The sequence below is a fragment of the Lithobates pipiens genome, unplaced genomic scaffold (assembly GCF_037356315.1).
Source record: "Lithobates pipiens isolate NorthernLeopardFrog02 unplaced genomic scaffold, aLitPip1_a1.2 Scaffold_25, whole genome shotgun sequence".
In the NCBI taxonomy this organism is placed as follows: domain Eukaryota; kingdom Metazoa; phylum Chordata; class Amphibia; order Anura; family Ranidae; genus Lithobates; species Lithobates pipiens.
Genome location: NW_027507787.1, coordinates 238,758,315 through 238,782,633, shown reverse-complemented (window position 1 = coordinate 238,782,633; position 24,319 = coordinate 238,758,315). Strand labels below are relative to the sequence as shown.

Sequence of the window (24,319 nt, the reverse complement as noted above, 5' to 3'; positions counted from 1 at the left end):
GGGGGGGGGGGGGGGGAGACCCTAGCTGTTCTTTTTCATAAATTTTCTTTGTTGTCGATATTCTTTTTTTTACATTCAGCAGTCAGTAGAGAAACCCGCTGACAGCTGATCAGACATCGGTTGCTAAGGACGCGGACGGGCGGCTTCCTGGCCCACTGCTTGACAACCAGCTATTCTTCACACGGAATTCGAACTGGTTGTTTTCAGTGCCGCTTGCTGTGTGTGGGGGGGGGGGGGAGGGGCCAGAAGCGCTGACGAGGGACCCGAGAAGAGGAGGATCCGGGTAGCTCTGTGCATATCCAAAAAAAAAAAAAGACTTTACAATCACTTTAAAGCGGAGCTCCACCCTAAAGTGGACCTTCCGCTCATCGGAACCCTCCCCCCCTCCGGCGCCACAATTGGCACCTTTCAGGGGGGAGGGGGGTGCAGGTACCTGTACAGTACAGGTATTCTGCACCCACTTCCGGGATAGCTCTCTGCGGAAAGGGGCGTAGATTACGCCCCTTTCCCGAAAGTCCCCCCCGCTGCCTGCTGGGAAACACACAGATCCCAGAGGCAGCGGGGACCGTCCTTATTGCGCAGCGCGACTCGCGCATGCGCAGTAGGCAACCGGGAAATGAAGCCGAAAGGCTCCACTTCCTGATTCCCATACCCAAGATGGCGGCGGCAGGACCCGAGAGACGATCGGGTAAGGACATTGTTGCAAAAAGAAAGGGATACTTTGTTCTTTCACTGTTTGTATTGTTCACAAGCGAATTGCTACATAGTAAGGCCTCATGCACATTAGAAAGCTAAAAAAACGCTGTAGAAAACGCTGGAAAAAAAACAGTTTGAGCGTTTTTTGTTGAGGTTTAGGAGTGTTAGCCTAATATGTAAGCGACATTTTGTAGCTGCAGCATTAATGAGAGGATCCGCCGGCGTCCGTAAACCACTTAAGGGCCGGGCCCCTTTTTCAGACTCGGTGTTTATAAGTTTTTTTTTTGCTAGAAAATTACTTAGAACCCCAAACATTATACTTTTTTTTATTTTTTATAACACCCTAGAGAATAAAATGGCGGTCATTGCAATACTTTTTGTCACACCGTATTTGCGCAGCGATCTTAAAAAAAAAAAAAAATTCACTTTTTTGAATTAAAAGATAAGACACCAGTAAAGTTAGCCCCAATTTTTTATTTTTTTTATATATATATTGTGAAAGATAATGTTACGCCGAGTAAATTGATACCCAACGTGTCACGTTTCAAAATTGCGCACCCCACTCGTGGAATGGCAACAAACTTTTACCTTTAAAAATCTCCATAGGCGACGTTTAAAAAAAATTCTACAGGTTGCATGTTTTGTGTTACAGAGGAGGTCTGGGGCTAGAATTATCGCTCTCGCTCCACCGATTGCGGCGATACCTCACATGTGTGGTTTGAACACCGTTTTCATATGCGGGGCGCTCGTCACATGTGCGTTAGTTTCTGCGCGCAACCTAGTCGGGATGGGGCACTTTAAAACGGATATAGTCGTGCGGCGGTCTGGATATAGTCGGGCGGTGGTCCTGATACAGTCGTGCGGAGGTCCGGATACAGTCGTGCGGTGGTCCAGATACAGTCATGCAGTGGTCCAGATACAGTCATGCAGTGGTCCGGATACAGTCGTGCGGTGGTCCGGATATAGTCGTGCGGTGGTCCAGATACAGTCGTGCGGTGGTCCAGATACAGTCGTGCGGTGGTCCAGATACAGTCGTGCGGTGGTCCGGATATAGTCGTGCGGTGGTCCAGATATAGTCGTGCGGTGGTCCAGATACAGTCGTGCGGTGGTCAAGATACAGTCGTGCGGTGGTCCAGATACAGTCGTGCGGTGGTCAGATACGTGCTGGTCCAGATACAGTCGTGCGGTGGTCCAGATACAGTCGTGCGGTGGTCCAGATACAGTCGTGCGGTGGTCCGGATACAGTCGTGCGGTGGTCCGGATACAGTCGTGCGGTGGTCCGGATATAGTCGTGCGGTGGTCCGGATATAGTCGTGCGGTGGTCCAGATACAGTCGTGCGGTGGTCCAGATATAGTCGTGCGGTGGTCCAGATACAGTCGTGCGGTGGTCCGGATACAGTCGTGCGGTGGTCCGGATATAGTCGGGCGGTGGTCCAGATACAGTCGGGCGGTGGTCCGGATACAGTCGTGCGGTGGTCCGGATACAGTCGTGCGGTGGTCCGGATACAGTCATGCGGTGGTCCGGATATAGTCGTGCGGTGGTCCGGATATAGTCGTGCGGTGGTCCGGATAGTCGTGCGGTGGTCCGGATACAGTCGTGCGGTGGTCCGGATACAGTCGTGCGGTGGTCCGGATATAGTCGTGCGGTGGTCCGGATATAGTCGTGCGGTGGTCCGGATACAGTCGTGCGGTGGTCCGGATATAGTCGTGCGGTGGTCCGGATATAGTCGTGCGGTGGTCCGGATACAGTCGTGCGGTGGTCCGGATATAGTCGTGCGGTGGTCCGGATACAGTCGTGCGGTGGTCCAGATATAGTCGTGCGGTGGTCCGGATATAGTCGTGCGGTGGTCCGGATACAGTCGTGCGGTGGTCCAGATACAGTCGTGCGGTGGGTCCAGATACAGTCGTGCGGTGGTCTGGATATAGTCGTGCGGTGGTCCGGATATAGTCGTGCGGTGGTCCGGATACAGTCGTGCGGTGGTCCAGATACAGTCGTGCGGTGGTCCAGATACAGTCGTGCGGTGGTCCAGATACAGTCGTGCGGTGGTCCAGATACAGTCGTGCGGTGGTCCAGATACAGTCGTGCGGTGGTCCAGATACAGTCGTGCGGTGGTCCAGATACAGTCTGCGGTGGTCCGGATACAGTCGTGCGGTGGTCCGGATACAGTCGTGCGGTGGTCCGGATATAGTCGTGCGGTGGTCCGGATATAGTCGTGCGGTGGTCCAGATACAGTCGTGCGGTGGTCCAGATATAGTCGTGCGGTGGTCCAGATACAGTCGTGCGGTGGTCCGGATACAGTCGTGCGGTGGTCCGGATATAGTCGGGCGGTGGTCCAGATACAGTCGGGCGGTGGTCCGGATACAGTCGTGCGGTGGTCCGGATACAGTCGTGCGGTGGTCCGGATACAGTCGTGCGGTGGTCCGGATACAGTCGTGCGGTGGTCCGGATATAGTCGTGCGGTGGTCCGGATAGTCGTGCAGTGGTCCGGATACAGTCGTGCGGTGGTCCGGATACAGTCGTGCGGTGGTCCGGATATAGTCGTGCGGTGGTCCGGATATAGTCGTGCGGTGGTCCGGATACAGTCGTGCGGTGGTCCGGATATAGTCGTGCGGTGGTCCGGATATAGTCGTGCGGTGGTCCGGATACAGTCGTGCGGTGGTCCGGATATAGTCGTGCGGTGGTCCGGATACAGTCGTGCGGTGGTCCAGATATAGTCGTGCGGTGGTCCGGATATAGTCGTGCGGTGGTCCGGATACAGTCGTGCGGTGGTCCGGATATAGTCGTGCGGTGGTCTGGATATAGTCGTGCGGTGGTCCGGATATAGTCGTGCGGTGGTCCAGATACAGTCGTGCGGTGGTCCGGATACAGTCGTGCGGTGGTCCGGATATAGTCGTGCGGTGGTTCGGATATAGTCGTGCGGTGGTCCGGATACAGTCGTGCGGTGGTCCGGATACAGTCGTGCGGTGGTCCGGATATAGTCGTGCGGTGGTCTGGATATAGTCGTGCGGTGGTCCGGATATAGTCGTGCGGTGGTCCGGATATAGTCGTGCGGTGGTCCGGATACAGTCGTGCGGTGGTCCGGATACAGTCGTGCGGTGGTCCGGATATAGTCGTGCGGTGGTCCGGATATAGTCGTGCGGTGGTCCGGATACAGTCGTGCGGTGGTCCGGATACAGTCGTGCGGTGGTCCGGATACAGTCGTGCGGTGGTCTGGATACAGTCGTGCGGTGGTCTGGATATAGTCGTGCGGTGGTCCGGATATAGTCGTGCGGTGGTCCGGATACAGTCGTGCGGTGGTCCGGATACAGTCGTGCGGTGGTCCGGATATAGTCGTGCGGTGGTCTGGATATAGTCGTGCGGTGGTCCGGATACAGTCGTGCGGTGGTCCGGATACAGTCGTGCGGTGGTCCGGATATAGTCGGGCGGTGGTCCGGATACAGTCGGGTGGCGGTCCGGAAGTGGTTAACAACCAGTAAGTAGCTGGTTGTTAAGGCGCAAACCGGGAAGGCGGTCGCCAGGTCCTTAACATATGAATCAAGGACCTAAAAAAAAGTCAGGAGACCTTGTTTTTTTTTTTTTTTTTTTTTTTTTTTTAACAAATCTTACAGGAAAATCATTTTAGGCCCGGAGATTACATAAAACCCCCAAATATGATCCATTTTCTGAAAGCAGACACCCTAGAGAATAAAATAGCGGTAGTTCCAATCTTTTGTCACACATATCAACCGCAATGGTAAAGGAAACACCAAATTTCAGTAAAAAAAAAACACATTAACAGTTTTAGAGGGCACAAAAATGCAATAAATGACCAGATTTTTTGGTAAAATATAAAAGCAGCGAGTAAATAGATACCCAACATGTCATAACCTTAACCACTTGACCAGCCAGCGCAGATGTACTGAGGCAGGTTGGCTCTCCTGGGCGAATTGGGGCCGTTGTACGTCGGCCGCTTTAAGAGCACTAAGGGGCGCGCACGCGCCACGGCGTGGCGCCGGAGCCGATGCGAATGACCCGGCAGGGCCACGATGTCTGCCGGCCACCTGTGCCGCCATTACTAGTAAAAAAAAAAAAAAAAAAAAAAATAATAAGAAAAATTTCACAAATCTATCCCCTATTTTGTAATAGCTTTTGCGCAAACCAATCAATATACGCTTATTGCGATTTTTTTTTTTTTTACCAAAAATATGTAGAAGAATACATATTGGACTAAACTGATGAAGACATTTTTATTTATTTATTTATTTATTTATTTATTTATTTATGGGGGGGTGGGGATATTTATTATAGAAAAAAGTAAAAAAATTTTGTTTTCTTCAAAATTGTTGCTCTTTTTTTTTTTTTGTTTCTAGCACAAAAAATAAAAACCAAAGGTGATCAAATACCACCAAAAGAAATCTCTATTTGTGGGGGAAATGTTTTTTTTTTTTCTTTGGGTGCAACATCGCACGGCCGCACAATTGCCAGTTAAAGTAACGCAGTGCCGTATCGCAAAAAATGGCCTGGTCATTAAGTGGGCAAATCGTCTGGTCCTGAAGTGGTTTAAACATGTCAGGGCCCTATATATTCTATAGGTGGCGCTTTAAATCAGTTTAGAGGAGCTCTGGGGATAGAATTATCGCTCTCGCTCCGGCGTGAGCAGCAATGTGCAATGTGTATCGCAATCAATGTTTTCAGGTGTAGGCATCCCGCCGCATGCCTCTATATTTGTACGTTGGGGTGGGGGGGGGGGGGGCTCAATTTTTGTTAGGGGGGTTTCAATTTTTGTTGGGAGGGGACTTTATATGCTTTGGTGTAGCTTACATATTTTTACAATGGAAAACATTTAGTTTTTTTAATTAACTTCCCCCCCCCCCCCCCTCCATCACATAGGTGACAGGTTCTCTTTAATGAGACATCCAGGCTCCACTGAATATAATGCAATGCACATCGTACTGCGTTACATTCTTTACCGGCCTTGATGGGCGGGGAATCTGTCAGTGGGGACCCAGAAATGACATCCCTTCCAGGTCAACTAGAAGGGGAGGAGCGCGGACACGTGTCTGATCTCCTCCCTCGCCCCACCCCCTCTACCCGGCGGCACCTGCTATGCTGGTCCCAGGCCCACAGATGGGAGACCGGGGGGGGGGGGGGGGCGCAGGGTGTGGGGAGAATTCGGGCAGCAGCCCAGGCGACAGGCCAAAACTTCTGGTGGCAGTGGTGACCTGGCGCCTGGGGTGTGTCAAGCCCTGATATAGAGTAGAGCTGGGCGATTTTCAAAAAAAATCTGCGATTTAAAAAAGAAAAAAATCACGATTCACCTTTCGAATCGAGTTTATTTATTTTTTGATGGACACCGCGGGTGGGCACACGCGGCCCTCGAATGCATGTACACTGTGCTATGCCCACCTGAATGAGGCCCAACATATACTCTACATTAGGGCTGGGGGAAAAATCGATTTAAATCTTGAATCGAGTTGAGAGGTCAAATCGATTCAAAATTTAAGCAAATCGATTTTTTTGTAGATTTTTATTTTTTTCAAGACCACGCCGGTCCTGAGGAGCTGCGGACAGGAGTTTTTAGGCGAGGCCGCGGCTTTGGCCTAGTCGGCAGCGTCCGGCCTCGCCTAAAATTCCTGCCCGCAGCTCCTCAGGACCGGCGTGGTCGTGAAAAAAAAAATCGATTTGCTTAAATTTTGAATCGATTTGACCTCTCAACTCGATTCAAGATTTAAATCGATTTTTTCCCCAGCCCTACTGTAGAGTATATGTTGGGCCTCATTCAGGTGGGCATAGCACAGTGTACATGCATTCGAGGGCCGTGTGTGCCCACCCGGGGTGCACAGGTGTTCCGTGCATCCCCCTTCAGGCAGCTAATTAATGTCAGTTGGGATGCAGCGGCTGCAGGGACACAGCTGCCGCTCCCAATTTGACGTCCCGGTGGGTGCCCGCCCCTGAATGTACACCGTCTGCCACTGACATGAATGGGACCGCCTGCATGGAGATGCACAACACACCTGTGCGTACCTGTGTGTACAAGCTCCGCCCTCGCACAGGTATAAGCTGCAGCACGCCCCTGTGAATGAGCCCTTTAAAAGAACTCCCCGTTCACCTGAATGGGGAATCTTTCAAAACCACAGTTGCCTCTGATATATAACCTGGAAGAAGATGCCCCCTTGTGGTAAGATGAAGTCCCGTGGGTCGCACTTACCGCAGCGTTTGGCTCGATCAGCCGGTACTGGAGCTCTCTCGCTTCCTGCCAGCGTCCGCTGACGCACAGTCTATCCAGTTCACACAGCTGGGGACCAAGGACATTCGCAAGAGCACAGACTCCTCCCACGGCACCTAAAACACGGAAAGACATTGGGTTATTCTAAGCTAACCTTCCAGCACACCCCAGAACCCCTAAGAGCCGGTTCACACAGGGGCAACTCAGATCTGACTTCAGGTCGCCCCTAGTCGCCTCAAGTCGCACTACATGTAAAAATCAATGTAAGTGAATGAGAGCCGTCTTAATGCACACTACTGAAGTCACTCCGACTTCAGAAAAGGTTGCTGTACTACTTCAATCCGACTTGTAGGCAACTGGTACCCATTGATTTCAATGGAGGTCGCCTCCAAGTCGGATCGCCGTCTATATTGAGGCGACTCTCACAGAATTATCAGCTCTCGAGAGGGAACTCCACGCCTGGGACTGTGACGTCATAAAGGGGTGGGGTCACCGTGTGACATCATCCGGTGACCATGCCCCATACCTATATAAGTCGCCGCGCACATCGCACAAGCCAGTACAGCGGAAGACAGCGCCGGGTCAACATCGGAAGAAGAAAGAAGAGAGAAGAAGGAAGAAGGGCGGAGGAGACCGGGCTCCTCCGCTAGTAAAAGAGCTGTAAGAAGACAGCGGAGGAGCCCGGGAGAAGACGCCGGAGAGTGGGAGAAGAGGCCGGACACCGGGAGAAGAGGTCAAACAGAGCGGAGAAGTCGCCAGAAGGCCCCCCCCCCCCCCCTCCGACGTCGGAAGAAAACCCCCGTAGCTGCTTAATAAAGGACTTTTAAAACTTGTGTTGTGTTTTTTATTGACATTTTATCCCCAGGTGAATGGGTAGGGGTACGATGTACCCCTTACTCATCCACATAGGGTGGGGGGACGGGATCTAAGGGGCCCCCTTATTAAAGGGGGCTCCCGGATTCAGATAAGCCCCCCGCCCGCAGACCCCGAGAACCAACGGCCAGGATTGTCGGGAAGGGGCCCTTGTCCTCATCAACATGGAGACAAGCTGCTTTGGGGTGGGGGGGGGCCGCAGGGCGCCCCCCTTCCCCAAAGCACCAACTCCCCCATGTTGAGGGCATGCGGCCTGGTACAGTCCGGGGGGGGGGGGGGGCGCTCGCTCGTCCCCACCACCTTCCTGACCGGCCAGGCTTCATGCTCGGATAAGGGTCTGGTATGGATCTGGGGGGGACCCCCATGCCGTTTTTTCGGCGTAGGGGGCTCCCCTTAAAATCCATACCAGACCTAAGGGCCTGGTATACTCCCGGAGGGGGAACTCACGCCGTTTTTTTTTTTTTTATTTGGCGTGGAGTTCCCCCTTGAGAGCTCATTCTCTGATTGGCCACGGCAAAAGTCGCCTGGCCTGGGGCGACTTAAAGTCGTGTTGTAAGTCGCCCCAAGTCATGTTGACAAGTCGTTCCTGCTGACCAAAAGAACCCCCTGCCTGTGATACCAATAAAGGATTTTTGGACTCTTCAGCCAACGGTTTGTCGCTCTTTTTGGCTTTTTTTTTTCTTTTAGGATTTTAACCCTACCCAGCCCTTTCCAACATTTGGCTGGAGTCCCATTTGAAAACACACGCCAACTAACAGAAGGCAATTATTGGTATGTTTGATCTTTTAGACCGCAGAATTCAGAAGCCAGTATGTATATTCTTCAAGCTTTTATAGAGAAGGTGGTGACAAGTACTAGTCAGCTGTACCCCCCCCCCCCCCCGCCCATCCGCCACCCCTCAACTTCTCTGCCGAGCTTCATAACCTCTCCCATGATACACAACCCGGCCGTGTCTCAGCAAAGTTCATCCAGGGCAAGGCTCTTCAGTATTCATTTCAGCCTTCAGCAACTTAAAAACACAATAAAGCACATTGGCCCTCAGCTGTTAGCAGTTTATCGTATAACCCGGCCTCAGGTAGAGTTACCCAAAGAGCATCTACAGTGTACAGACCCGACATGGAGTTCATACCAACCCAACATTCATTGGCTCTCAACTTTCAACCCAGAAACGGCCCCCCTATGTATGTTCCTCAGACATATCCTTAAAGGGAATGTTTGATGATGGAAAGAAAATGGAGCTTCCAGGTGCAGGTACAGGTTACAGCAGCAGGGCCGGGACAAGGGGTGGGCAGGAGGGGCGGCTGCCCTGGGCACTGTGGTATCATGGGCAGTGGGGGGGCACCACAAGGAAATAGGGGGGGGGGGATTTGTGTTGGAAAGGGGGATTTGGGGGGCAGCAGGGAGTAAGTATTGTTCTAGGAGGGGAAATTCGGGGGGGGGGGGGGTATGCTAAAATTTAGGGTCGAGAAGGAATGGGGGTAAGAAGATTTGTGCTAGGAAGGATGATTGGGGCGCTTTGTGCTGGAAGGGGGGATTTGCAGTGGGGTTATTGGGAGGGGTAATCTTAGGGGTAGATAATTTGTGTATGGAGGAGTGATTTTTTGGGGGGGGGAGTGGGCACTTGAATTTGGGAGGATTTGGAGGGCGGGGGTATAAGATTTGTGCTGGGAGGGGGGATTTCAGCAGGGGAACAGATTTGCACTGGGAGAAGGGGGAATTTATGCTTAGGGGTTGAAAAAGATTAGTGCTCAATTGTTTTTTTTTTGGGGGGGGGGGGATATTTGATGATGCATAATGCTCATACACCTTGGGGGCGGGGGGTGCAGTTTAGCATGTTTTCCCTGGGCACTGGATGACCTTGTCCTGGCACTGGGTTCCAGGACTCCATTCGCTTGATTGGCTGACATCACAGAGCAGTGAGAAATTACCTCTGATCCCTAGGGACAGGTCTCGGAGGGGGGAGATTTATTCAGAGAAGAAATGTCCTCCGGACACTAAGGTCATGAGGTTTTTAAAACAAAGTGTAACTCTTTGAATAAAGCGGGGAAAGGTTCCCACTGGGAGCTGTGCCCTCATTCAGGACAGACAGTGAGAAGAAACCTCTCCAACGTGGATAATAGTAAAACAAGACAGGCGTTTTCATCCTCCCTCTTTTCTTAAGGAGAAAAAAAGTGGAAGGGGTTACTGCTGTCTGTGTCTCTAGAGCAGAAATTCTCAAACAAGATTCCTCTAGAAGTTGCAAGGGGTTCTTTGAGCTGTGACTGATTGACCTCCTATCTGATGTTATCCACATGGATCCGGGTCCTACATCATTTAGCACAGCCAACGTGATGACACCAATTATACTTTTAGCCATCTAAGGGGGCATTCTTCTCATTGATGGAGGTGGGGAGGGAAGACTCATTGATGGAGGTGGGGAGGGAAGGCCCATTGATGGAGGTGGGGAGGGAAGACTCATTGATGGAGGTGGGGACGGAATGCTCATTGATGGAGTTGGGGGGAGGGAAGGCTCATTGATGGAGGTGGGAAGGCTCATTGATGGAGGTGGGGATGGAAGGCTCATTGATGAAGGTGGGGAGGGAAGACTCATTGATGGAGGTGGGGAGGGAAGACTCATTGATGGAGGTGGGGACAGAATGCTCATTAATGAAGGTGGGGAGGGAAGGCTCATTAATGGAGGTGGGGATGGAAGGCTCAATGATGGAGGTGGGGACGGAATGCTCATTGATGGAGGTGGGGAGGGAAGACTCATTGATGGAGGTGGGGATGGAAGGCTCATTGATGGAGGTGGGGGTGAAGGCTCATTGATGGAGGTGGGGTCAGAAGGCTCATTAATGGAGGTGGGGAGGGAAGACTCATTGATGGTGGTGGGGAGGGAAGGCTCATTGATGGTGGTGGGGAGGAAAGACTCATTGATGGAGTTTGGGAGGGAAGGCTCATTGATGGAGGTGGGGTCGGAAGACTTATTGATGGAGGTGTGGTCGGAAGGCTCATTAATGGAGGTGGGGACGGAATGCTCATTGATGGAGGTGGGGAGGGAAGACTCATTGATGGAGGTGGGGAGGGAAGACTCATTGATGGAGGTGGGCAGGGAAGGATCATTGTTAGAGGTGGGGAAAGAAGGCTCATGGGCAGAGGTGGGGGAGGGAAGGCTCATTGATGGAGGTGGGAAGGGGGAACTGGAAAAGTTCTGGTTACGGTCGCAAGCCTTGTGAAAATGAGGCTTGGAGTCCTACAGCGGTCATGATTTGGGATCGAGATTTAAAAAGGGGCCAGCTCAACTATACTCTTAGTTAGTCAGGGATGTTGGCTACACTTTTCAGACGTTTTTTTAATGAAGACTCATTGATGGAGGTGGGGAGGGAGGGCTCAATGATGGAGGTGGGGAGGGAAGTCTCATTGACGGAGGTGGGGAGGGAAGGCTTGTTAATGGTGGTGGGTAGGGAAGGCTCATTGATGGAGCTGGGGAGAGAAGACTCATTGGTGGAGGTGGGGGGAGGGAAGGCTCATTGATGGAGGTGGGGAGGGAATGCTCATTGATGGAGTTGGGGGGGAGGGAAGGCTCATTGATGGAGGAGGAGAGGGAAGGCCCATTGGCAGAGGTGGGGGAGGGAAGGCTCGTTGGTAGAGGTGGGGGAGGGTAGGCTCATTAATGGAGGTGGGAAGGGGGAACTGGAAACGTTCTGGTTACGGTTGCAAGCCTTGTGAAAACGAGGCTTGGAGTCCTACAGCGGTCATGCTTGACTGCGGGATCGAGATTTAAAAAGGGGCCAGCTCAACTATACCCTTAGTTAGTCAGGGATGTTGGCTACACTTTTCGGACGTATTTAATGTCACAACTAGGCTTGCCTAAGATTGGCGGCCATTTTGTGAGGATGCTTTTGCTAGAATAATGATCAATTAAGGCTGCCCCCCCCTGCTGGGTCTACATCTATATGGTGACTCACGGCTTGTGCATGCCCCCCGATGACGTCAGTTATGACAAAACGCGCAGGGAAGAGCCAACGTATGTGACGTCACCACCCTTGTCTGTGTACACTGCATGTGATTTGGATCTCCTTCATGTATTGATTGTGGAAACTGATTTTATACAGAGTTTTTGTTTTTTAGCATAATATATGTGAGTATTCTGAACTCCTTTGTATCAATAATCATCCGTTACGGTTTTACACTATGTGGATTTTTTCTGCTTTATGCATATGGTGACTTCCTGTTCCATCATACCTGTCTGAGATGTACCTGAATTATCTGATTTCCTGGGATTTGACCTATCTGGACCCAGTGGTCTGTTCAGGCCCATGTGACTCTGTAATAGAGTCCACTTGTTCTGGTAAGAGCCCATCTTACCTTTGGTGGTGGATCACGTGGTGGAATTGGATTCCTGAAATGAATTGCACAGTATATCTGTTTTTTTTTTGCTAGCAGCTTTTTTTATTTCTGCCAGTGCAGTTTATTGCCTTTACACATAAAGCTATGGCTGATCTGTTTACAGTTATGATGATTAAGTTACACGGGTGCCCTAGGTACAGGAAGCGCCCCCTATGTTTCAGGAGGAAAAAGATGAATATCCACTTCTGGACCAGCGACGTATCCATACCCGGATATTTGGTGGTTATACTGAGATGATATGCAGCTTCAGGCATCATCCCAGTATCATTCTTTTTTAAGAGCTGGTGGTTGGCTCTCCTGTAAAAGCAATCCTAGTTGCTAACTAGCCGCTGGATTGCTTCTACAAGCAGCAGGAGGGCCGACACCCCTCCCCCCGCCACATTCCGTGGCTTTCTTCAGCTCTCCTGTCCCACCAGGAGACCCGGAGCGACCAGCCCGCACTTCAAAGCCTGGAACGGCTTTGATTGTCTCCCAGATATGGTAACCGTGAAGCGATGACCTGACATAATTTCTGGTTTACCCGAATGTCAATCGTGCCATTTATATATATAAAAAAAAAATCAGCATTCGAAAACACAGATCTTGGGGGTTTTGGAGGCTTTTTAAGGGCAGAGGAGGGATTTGTAGACCCCATATCTATGCATGAAGAGAACCTGTCACGTGCCAATTGCTGTCACAAGGGTGTTTACATTCCTTGTAACAGCAATAAAATTAATAGAAGGGAAGAAAAAAAAATAACGCAACAGTGTGAAAAAAAAGTATAATAAAAAAATAAAAAGTTAAAGTCCTGCACACATGCAAACAGCGATTGCCCTGCACATGTGAGGTATCACCGCGAACGTCGGGTCATGGGTGTTGGTCAGGATCTGGGAGATTTGAATTCTTTCAGGGGGAGAGGAGGCATTTGGGGGCTTATACACCCCCGATCCCTCCATAAAGAGTACCTGTCACTGCCTATTTCTGTCACAAAGAATGTTTAACATTCCTCGTGACAGCATTAAAAATTATAAAAAAATCAAAAAAAAAAAAAATCAATAAATGAATAATAATAAAAAAGAATTACCGTATTTTTCGCTCCATAAGACGCACCTAGGTTTTAGAGGTTGAAAACAAGAAAAATAAATATTCTGAACCAAATGGTGTACTAAAATATTTTCCAGTGCCCATGAAATGCAGAGTGACCATTACCATAGAAAGTATTGGCAGGGTATGGCAGAGTATTGGCAGGGTATGGCAGAGTATTGGCAGGGTATTGGCAGGGAAATGCAGAGTATTGGCAGAGAATTGCAGAGTATTGGCAGGGAATTGCAGAGTATTGGCAGGGAATTGCAGGGTATTGGCAGGGAATTGCAGGGTATTGGCAGGGAATTGCAGGGTATTGGCAGGGTATGGCAGAGTATTGCAGAGTATTGGCAGGGAATTGCAGAGTATTGGCAGGGTATGGCAGAGTATTGGCAGGGTAGCGCAGGGTATGGCAGAGTATTGGCAGAGTATTGGCAGGGTATGGCAGAGTATTGGCATGGTATGGCAGAGTATTTGCAGGGAATTGCAGAGTATTGGCAGGGTATTGCAGGGTATGGCAGAGTATTGCAGAGTATTGGCAGGGTATGGCAGAGTATTGGCATGGTATGGCAGAGTATTTGCAGGGAATTGCAGGGTATGGCAGAGTATTGCAGAGTATTGGCCGGGTATTGCAGAGTATTGGCAGGGAATTGCAGAGTATTGGCAGGGAATTGCAGAGTATTGGCAGGGAATTGCAGAGTATTGGCAGGGAATTGCAGAGTATTGGCAGGGTATTGCAGAGTATTGGCAGGGTATTGCAGAGTATTGGCAGGGAATTGCAGAGTATTGGCAGGGAATTGCAGAGTATTGGCAGGGAATTGCAGGGTATGGCAGAGTATTGCAGAGTACTGGCAGGGTATTGCAGAGTATTGGCAGAGTATTGGCAGGGAATTGCAAGGGTATTGGCAGGGTATTGCAGGGTATGGCAGAGTATTGCAGAGTATTGGCAGGGTATTGCAGAGTATTGGCAGGGTATGGCAGAGTATTGGCATGGTATGGCAGAGTATTGGCATGGTATGGCAGAGTATTTGCAGGGAATTGCAGGGTATGGCAGAGTATTGCAGAGTATTGGCCGGGTATTGCAGAGTATTGGCAGGGAATTGCAGAGTATTGGCAGGGAATTGCAGAGTATTGGCAGGGTATTGCAGAGTATTGGCATGGAATTGCAGAGTATTGGCAGGGTATTGCAGAGTATTGGCAGGGTATTGCAGAGTATTGGCAGGGAATTGCAGAGTATTGGCAGGGAATTGCAGAGTATTGGCAGGGAATTGCAGAGTATTGGCAGGGAATTGCAGGGTATGGCAGAGTATTGCAGAGTACTGGCAGAGTATTGGCAGGGAATTGCAAGGGTATTGGCAGGGTATTGCAGAGTATTGGCAGGGAATTGCAGGGTATTGGCAGGGTATGGAGGGATGGCTGTGACTGCACTTGTCACAGAGCAGTTCTGTGGGCACTACAGATGCAGCCCACAGCTCTGCTGCCATCCGATCTCTCCGCTCCACTGTACAGATCTGTACACAGAGGGGAGAGAGGAACCGGCGTCATCACGACGCCGGTTTGTTTACAAGTGATCGCTCCGTCATTTGACAGAGCGATCACATTGCAAACGGCGGGTGCACCAAGATGGCCGCCGCTCCGGAGCTAGGCCGAAGCCGCAGCCTTTCCTCTGGATTGCTGATGTTGAACGGGCGTGCGCAATTTTAAAAACAAACAAAGGTGTTTCTAAGTGCAGTAACACAAAGCTATTTTATTGCCCAATCATTGCCTCATTCATTAGCATGAATAAGGAGCCAATTGCATGCTCCGAAACGCGTCACGCCCTTTTTTTCCATCACTTGCGGGCATCAGCGGTCCACGCTAGCCCCGGCCGCTTCCTGTTGACGTCATTTCCGGGGTCCTGCATTCCGCGCTGGTCCCGGTGGCGCGGCCGTGCTTCCTCGCTGGTCGGCTGGGATCCATCATAACTGACTGCACACCGGACCGCCACCCAGAGGACGGCTTATTGTTGGAATCTACACTTCCACCACGGATATGATGAGCCTTTCCCTTTCCGGCGCGTTTTTAATCTTAGGCAATAAAATAGGTTTGTGTTACTGCACTTAGAAGCGCCTTCTGTTCTTATTCTGCCAGAGATCTGCTTCCGTCAAGTGCCACCCTAGCCAATCGCTTGCCTGTCCCAGACCACCATCTCTGCGGACTAATATCTCTGCTCAGTCCTGTTTTCCAGGGCGCCCTGTTCCTAGTACTGTGCACTATTTCAACCACTTCAGCTCTGGAAGTTTTGGCTGCTGAATGACCGGGGCATTTTGTTTTGTGATTCGGCACTGCGTCGCTTTAACTGACAATTGCGCGGTCGTGCAACGCTGCACCCAAACAAGATTGACATCCTTTTTTTTCCCCACAAATTCTTTTGGTGGTATTTGAACTGCGTTTTTTTATTTTTTTGCGCTATAAACAAAAAAAAAAAAAGCAACAATTTTGATATATTATAATAATTTTGCTATAATAAATATCCACATTTTTTTTAAAAAAAAGCTATTTTTTTCTCAGTTTAGGCTGATACGTATTCTTCTACATATTTTTGGTATAAAAAAATAAAATTAAAAATCGCAATAAGTGTATACTGATTTGTTTGCGCAAACGTTATAGCGTCTACAAAACAGGGGATAGACTTATGGCATTTTTAACTGTGGGCAGCTTTGCATATTATTTTGTATATACTGCCATTCTGTACTTGCCAAACATGCTGCGGAAATCTCCCTCCACAGAGTCTGGCTGCAGCCATTTTAACTGTGGGCAGCTGAAGCTGCTGCCTGTTCACTTCCTGGATTTACACAGAGGCACGCCTCCAGCTCTGCAGCTCTCATTGGCCCTCTTATGACTCATCCCCCCCCTCCCTTCCTGGCAAACTCTTGAGTGTGAGAGAGCTTTGCATGATGCCATAAGCCTAGGCTAAAGACCAGGCAGGAAACAGGAAGTGGGCTGTATAAGGGATTTACTGGCAGAAAAAAAAATGTTACTATCCAAAGTTAAAACAACAACAAGGTCAGAAGATTTAATAGATGGAAAGATCAGAAAACGAATGGAGTTCTCCTTTAAAAACCTTCCATCCTTCTCAAAGCAAAGGAAATGTTAAAAAGTTGTACTGTAACTTTTTTTTGTTTTTTTTTTTGTTTTTATACACAATACTCTAATTATTTATTTTTTATATACAATCCCCTGATTATTATTTTTTTCTTTATACACGATCCTCTAATTAATTTTTTTATACACGATCCTCTAATTAATTAATTTTTTGTACACGATCCTCTAATTAATTTTTTATACACGATCCTCTAATTAATTAATTTTTTTATACACGATCCTCTAATTAATTAATTTTTTGTACACGATCCTCTAATTAATTTTTTATACACGATCCTCTAATTAATTTATTTCTTTATACATGATCCTCTAATTAATTTTTTATACACGATCCTCTAATTAATTTATTTCTTTATACGCGATCCTCTAATTAATTTATTTTTTTATACACGATCCTCAAATTAATTTATTTTTTATATACAATCCCCTGATTATTATTTTTTTTCTTTATACACGATCTTCTAATTAATTTATTTCTTTATACACAATCCTCAAATTAATTTAATTTTTTATATACAATCCCCTGATTATTATTTTTTTTCTTTATACACGATCTTCTAATTAATTTATTTTTATACACGATACTCAAATTAATTTATTTTTTTATACACGATCCTCTAATAAAATTTTTTTTTTTTTTTTTATACACAATCCCCTAACAATTTTTTTTTTTTTTTTACACACAATCCTCTAATTAATTAATTCATTTTTTTTATGCATGATCCCCGAATAATTTTAATTTTTTTGTGCAATTGTGAATGTATAATTAGCCGCCGGCTTGTGGTTCTTCCAGCGGGATCGATATGGTGTCAGTACATAGATTTTTATATACAATCCCCTGATTATTATTTTTTTTCTTTATACACGATCCTCTAATTAATTTATTTTTTATACACGATCCTCTAATTTATTTCTTTATACACGATCCTCAAATTTAATTTATTTTTTAAATACAATCCCCTGATTATTATTTTTTTTTTTTTATTACACGATCCTCTAATTAATTTTTTTTTTTTAATACACAATCCCATAATAATTTTTTATTTTTTTTTTTTTTTTATTTTTTTACACACGATCCTCTAATTAATGAATTCATTTTTTTATACATGATCCCCTAATTATTTCTATTTTTTTTTTGTGCAATTGTGAATGTATAATTAGCCGCTGGCTCGTGGTTCTTCCAGCGGGATCGATATGGTGTCAGTACATAGATGGGGCTGTGTGTCCAGACATTGCGGACGTCGCTGAACCGGAATAAGGGTTCTGACTCGCGAAGCGGCGAATGTTCTATAACGACCCACTAAATACATTATAAATACATTATTGGCTTTAAGTGAAGCCGGCATGGTGCGGATTGCCTAAACACAGCGATTTAAAAAAAAAAAAAAACTGACTGCGCCGCTAATGGGTTCGCTCTTCTCTGATCATCACAGAGCGCGCGGCGGCAATGATACTTCCGGAAGACGAGCCAGGCCCATTAGCTACGCTTCAATGGACATAATTGCTGGGCTGAAGGGGCAGCCTGGTGGTAAAGTCATTGCGGATACCGAGGTGGGGGGGGGGGGGGGGGGGAATCACGGAATAAAACTGAGCATGCACACAATGCGGCCAAACCTACGCCATCAGATTTAAAAATCGCAGAAGGAAATTGTGCTTCTGTTATCCACCGGCTGTTTTATCTCCCTAAATGCTGGACTGCTGTGCCACAACCACGGGCGGCGGTAGTGCGCTATTGCGGGCCAGCTGCAGCGTGGCCCCATTCACTTGAGTGGGTTGTGTTTGGTGGGAGGTAGTGTCTGCCGAGCACAGTAGAGGGGGGGGGCATCGCACCCCTGGGCATGTGTACACTTCTGTGACCCCCCAATTGCGGATGCTGCTCAGGCTGTAGAAATCCCAATCAGTAAAGCCGACCACTGAGAGCAGATAGGAGCTCGCCCCGGGTCCAGACAGCATTGTACGGGGAAGAAAATGTTACATAGTTACATACAGTAGGGAAAATAAATGCCGCTGCAGGTGAGTGATGAATAGAAGTGAGCTGGGGAATGGACTCTTCCCGCGGGTGCTAGCCTCGCCTCGTATATAGGAAGGAATGGATGGCCGCACACCGAGGTGAAGAAAAGTCTCTCTTTATTGTAGAATCCATGAACATGAATGGCACCACAGGACAAGTAAGCAGGTACAGGTAGACGTGTTTCACACAGCGACGCTGTGCTTAATGCATAATGCATAAGCACAGCGTCGCTGTGTTAAACGCGTCTACCTGTACCTGCTTTCTTGTCCTGTGGTGCCATTCATGTTCATGGATTCTACAATAAAGAGACTTTTCTTCACCTCGGTGTGCTGCCATCCATTCCTTCCTGTATACATAGTTACATATATAGTTACACAGGATTACATAGTTACTTAGTTACATACATAGTATTATATAGTCGGTGAGGTTGAAAAAAGACACAAGTCCATCAAGTCCAACCTATGTGTGTGATTATATGTCAGTATTACATTGTATATCCTGTATGTTGCGGTCATTCATGTGCTTATCTAATAGTTTTTTCGAAACTTGCAATGCCCCCCGCTGAGACCACTGCCTGTGGAAGGGAATTCCACATCCTTGCCGCTCTTACAGTAAAGAACCCTCTACGTAGTTTAAGGTTAAACCTCTTTTCTTCTAGTTTTAATGAGTGGCCACGAGTCTTGTTACACTCCCTTCTGCGAAAAAGTTTTCTCCCTATTGTGGGGTCACCAGTCCGGTATTTATATATTGTGGGGTCACCAGTCCGGTATTTATATATTGTGGGGTCACCAGTTCGGTATTTATATATTGTGGGGTCACCAGTCCGGTATTTGTATATTGTGGGGTCACCAGTCTGGTATTTATATATTGTGGGGTCACCAGTCTGGTATTTATATATTGTGGGGTCACCAGTCTGGTATTTATATATTGTGGGGTCACCAGTATGGTATTTATATATTGTGGGGTCACCAGTCCGGTATTTATATATTGTGGGGTCACCAGTACGGTATTTGTATATTGTGGGGTCACCAGTATGGTATTTATATATTGTGGGGTCACCAGTCCGGTATTTGTATATTGTGGGGTCACCAGTCCGGTATTTATATATTGTGGGGTCACCAGTCCGGTATTTGTATATTGTGGGGTCACCAGTCCGGTATTTATATATTGTGGGGTCACCAGTCTGGTATTTGTATATTGTGGTGTCACCAGTCTGGTATTTATATATTGTGGGGTCACCAGTCCGGTATTTATATATTGTGGGGTCACCAGTCTGGTATTTGTATATTGTGGTGTCACCAGTCTGGTATTTATATATTGCGGGGTCACCAGTCCGGTATTTGTATATTGTGGGGTCACCAGTCCGGTATTTATATAATGAAATCATATCCCCTCTCAGGCGTCTCTTCTCCAGAGAGAATAAGTTCAGAGCTCACAACCTTTCCTCATAACTAATATCCTCCAGACCCTTTATTAGCTTTGTTGCCCTTCTTTGTAGTCGCTCCATTTCCAGTACATCCTTCCGGAGGACTTGTGCTCAGAACTGGACAGTATACTCCAGGTGCGGCCGGACCAGAGTCTTGTAGAGCGGGAGAATTATCGTTTTATCTCTGGAGTTGATCACTTTTTAATGCCAATATTCTGTTTGCTTTGTTAGCAGCAGCTTGGCATTGCGTGCCATTGCTGAGCCTATCATCTAGTAGAACCCTGTCAGAGCTGGGCTCAGCCCTTCCTTCTCTGAGCTGGCCGCTTAGCTGTCGGCTAATTGGCAGCTCCTATCTTTCCACAGTTACTCAGCTAGTGATGATATCCTGCTCGTCAGTCCTGCTTACTTAAAGCCGTCCAGTCCAGAGGAGCTCTGCCATTGCCTTGGTCAACATCACAAGAAACTATCGACTGCGATTCTGTTCAAGACTTGCTTTGCTGACATCTCTTCTGGCTCCAGATCCTGCTTTCTGTTCCACTACATTGATCCCGGACTTCTGGCTTGGCTGACTATCCGTTCCGGTTACTGAACTTTGGCTCTGTTTTGACTAAGATTGTTCTTTTTACCTTTATTATTAAACAAGTTGTGATTTAATTGCACTTCTGTCTCGGTCTGATTTCATGGTTTCTGACAGACCCCCAGGTCCTTTTCCATCCTAGACCCCCCCCCCCCCCCCCCCCCCCCCCGTCTATAGATTGCATTCAGATTTTTGCCACCCAAATGCATTGTTTTACATTTTTCTACATTGAACCTCATTTGCCATGTAGTTGCCCCTCCCCCTATTCATTTGTTCAGATCTTCTTGCAAGGTTTCCACATCCTGCGGAGAAGTTATTGCCCTGCTTATCTTAGTATCGTCCGCAAATACAGAGGTTGAACTGTTTCCCCCATCCCCATCCTCCAGGTCGTTTATGAGCAGATTAAATAGGATTGGTCCCAATACAGAACCCTGGGGGACCCCACTACCCACCCCAGACCATTCCGAGTACTCCCCATTTATCACCACCCTCTGAACTCTCCCTTGTAGCCAGTTTTCAATTGTAATCACCCTATGGGCCATGCCAACGGACCTTATTTTGTACAGTAAACGTTTATGGGAACTGTGTGAAATGTTCATATGAGGCGCACATCTCTCCAAGGCCCAGGTAAGAAAGTGTTAGAGCCTCAGCCAGGGCTCCAGACAGGCCACGCCCACCAGTGTGTTTTACTCCGCCCCGACGCTTAGTTCCCCATGATTAAGCTGCCAGGGCGTAGTGTAATGCATTCAAATGTCAAAAAACGTATTTTTTTCCCCCAAAAAAATTGCGTTGAAAAAAAGCTGCACAAATACCGCGTGACATAAAAAATTGCTAAACCCACCAATTTATTCTCTAGGGCCTCTGTTTAAAAAAAAAAAAATTATAGAATGTTTGGGGGGTTATAAGTAATTTTCTAGCAAAAAAAAAACAAAAACCTGAAAGTGCCAGAAAATGGCCGGTCTTTAAGCGGTTAAAGGAAAGCATGTTCTTCGCGTACACCGCAGTTTCTGAAATACAGTGCATGATAAATGGGGGCCACATGGGCTAACCCAGCCTCTCTTGACCTTTTATTTATTTTTTTACCATAAAGGAACTCTTGAGATACGTTTCTGGGATCAGAGAACCCCTGGTAATACAGTGGGGGGGGGGGATAATGGTTTGATTCCCTGCAGATTGTGTAAGTTTTGCCCACTTACATAGAAATGAAGGGTCTATCATTTTTATCATACCGTATATACTCGAGTATAGGTCGATCCGAATATAAGCCGAGGCCCCTAATTTACCACAAAAAAAACGGGAAAACGTATTGACTCGTGTATAAGCCGAAGATGAGACATGCAGCAGCTACTGTTACAGCTTAAAAGAGTGGAAAAGAGGGTCAACAATGCCCATCTACAGCTGAATACCTCCCTGTGTACCTCCCTGTGTCCATTGCAGCCTACCTGTGTCCTGTGCATGCCTCCGTGTGCCAATCTGCAGCCTCTGTGTCCTTCTGCAGCCTCTGTGTCCTTCTGCAGCCTCTGTGTCCTTCTGCAGCCTCTGTGTCCTTCTGCAGCCTCTGTGTCCTGCAGCCTCTGTGTCCTTCTGCAGCCTCTGTGTCCTTCTGCAGGCTCCGTGTCCTTCTGCAGCCTCTGTGTCCTTCTGCAGCCTCTGTGTCCTTCTGCAGCCTCTGTGTCCTGCAGCCTCTGTGTCCTTCTGCAGCCTCTGTGTCCTTCTGCAGGCTCCGTGTCCTTCTGCAGCCTCTGTGTCTTTCTGCAGCCTCTGTGTCCTTCTGCAGCCTCTGTGTCCTTCTGCAGCCTCTGTGTCTTTCTGCAGCCTCTGTGTCCTTCTGCAGCCTCTGTGTCCTGCAGCCTCTGTGTCCTTCTGCAGCCTCTGTGTCCTTCTGCAGGCTCCGTGTCCTTCTGCAGCCTCTGTGTCTTTCTGCAGCCTCTGTGTCCTTCTTCAGCCTCTGTGTCCTTCTGCAGCCTCTGTGTCCTTCTGCAGCCTCTGTGTCCTTCTGCAGCCTCTGTGTCCTTCTGCAGCCTCTGTGTCCTTCTGCAGCTCCGTGTCCTTCTGCAGCCTCTGTGTCCTTCTGCAGCCTCTGTGTCCTTCTGCAGCCTCTGTGTCCTTCTGCAGCCTCTGTGTCCTTCTGCAGCCTCTGTGTCTTTCTGCAGCCTCTGTGTCTTTCTGCAGCCTCTGTGTCCTTCTGCAGCCTCTGTGTCTTTCTGCAGCCTCTGTGTCCTTCTGCAGCCTCTGTGTCCTTCTGCAGCCTCTGTGTCCTTCTGCAGCCTCTGTGTCCTTCTGCAGCCTCTGTGTCCTTCTGCAGCCTCTGTGTCCTTCTGCAGCCTCTGTGTCCTTCTGCAGGCTCCGTGTCCTTCTGCAGGCTCCGTGTCCTTCTGCAGCTCTGTGTCCTTCTGCAGCTCTGTGTCCTTCTGCAGCTTGTGTCCTTCTGCAGCCTCTGTGTCCTTCTGCAGCCTCTGTGTCCTTCTGCAGCCTCTGTGTCCTTCTGCAGCCTCTGTGTCCTTCTGCAGCCTCTGTGTCCTTCTGCAGCTCCGTGTCCTTCTGCAGGCTCCGTGTCCTTCTGCAGGCTCCGTGTCCTTCTGCAGCTCTGTGTCCTTCTGCAGCTCTGTGTCCTTCTGCAGCTCCGTCTCCTTCTGCAGCCTCTGTGTCCTTCTGCAGCCTCTGTGTCCTTCTGCAGCCTCTGTGTCCTTCTGCAGCCTCTGTGTCCTTCTGCAGCCTCGTGTCCTTCTGCAGGCTCCGTGTCCTTCTGCAGCCTCCGTGTCCTTCTGCAGCCTCTGTGTCCTTCTGCAGCCTCTGTGTCCTTCTGCAGCTCCGTGTCCTTCTGCAGCTCCGTGTCCTTCTGCAGCTCCGTGTCCTTCTGCAGCCTCTGTGTCCTTCTGCAGCCTCTGTGTCCTTCTGCAGCCTCTGTGTCCTTCTTCAGCCTCTGTGTCCTTCTGCAGCCTCTGTGTCCTTCTGCAGCTCTGTGTCCTTCTGCAGCTCTGTGTCCTTCTTCAGCCTCTGTGTCCTTCTGCAGCCTCTGTGTCCTTCTGCAGCCTCTGTGTCCTTCTGCAGCCTCTGTGTCCTTCTGCAGCTTGTGTCCTTCTGCAGCTTGTGTCCTTCTGCAGCCTCTGTGTCCTTCTGCAGCCTCTGTGTCCTTCTGCAGCCTCTGTGTCCTTCTGCAGCCTCTGTGTCCTTCTGCAGCCTCTGTGTCCTTCTGCAGCCTCTGTGTCCTTCTGCAGCTCCGTGTGCCATTGTGTGCCATTTTGCACCGATCAGCATGTATCAGCCTGTCATAAAAACATGCCAGGATTCAAAAGCCGCAATTCTCCTCCTCGTCTGTGACAGACGGCGGCCATTCCACTGTTCAAAAGCCGCGCCTCCCTGTCTGTGATACGCGGAACACTCAATTTCCCAGCAGTCAGTGTTCCGCCTATCACGGACATCCTCTTATCCTCGTCCGTAGTATGAGGATGAGCGGATGTCCGTGATAGGCGGAACACTGACTGCTGGGAAATTGAGTGTTCCGCCTATCACAGACAGGGAGGCGCGGCTTTTGAACAGTGGAATGGCCGCCGTCTGTCTGCACGACACGCTGATCGGGTAGGCAGACGGCGGTGACTCGAGTATAAGCCGAGGGGGGCACTTTCAGCCTCAAAAAAAGGGGCTGAAAATCTCGGCTTATACTCGAGTATATACGGTAGGTGTATTTTATATGATAGAGACAGAATATCAACCAAAAAATCCAGAAAAAAAACACACATGATACAAATGTTATAAATAGAGTTGCAGTTCAGTGAGTAAAATAAGTATTTGATCCCCAAGAAAAACATGACTCAGTAGTTGGTGGAGAAACCCTTGTTGGGGATCACAGAGGTCAGACGTTTCTTGTAGGTGGTGATCAGGAGGGATTTTGGTCCTCTCTTCTCTACAGATCTTCTCTAAATCCTGAAAGCGGA

General features: G+C 48.5%; 1 protein-coding gene across 1 annotated transcript in view; it reads right to left on the bottom strand.

Annotated features, from left to right (window-relative positions):
• The window catches only part of HOGA1 (4-hydroxy-2-oxoglutarate aldolase 1), a 77,670-nt gene that overhangs the window by 8,606 nt on the left and 44,745 nt on the right, over window positions 1-24,319 (bottom strand). Inside the window, 1 exon segment of the mRNA XM_077455705.1 lies at window positions 6,885-7,018. Coding sequence (XP_077311831.1) covers window positions 6,885-7,018 — 134 coding nt within the window.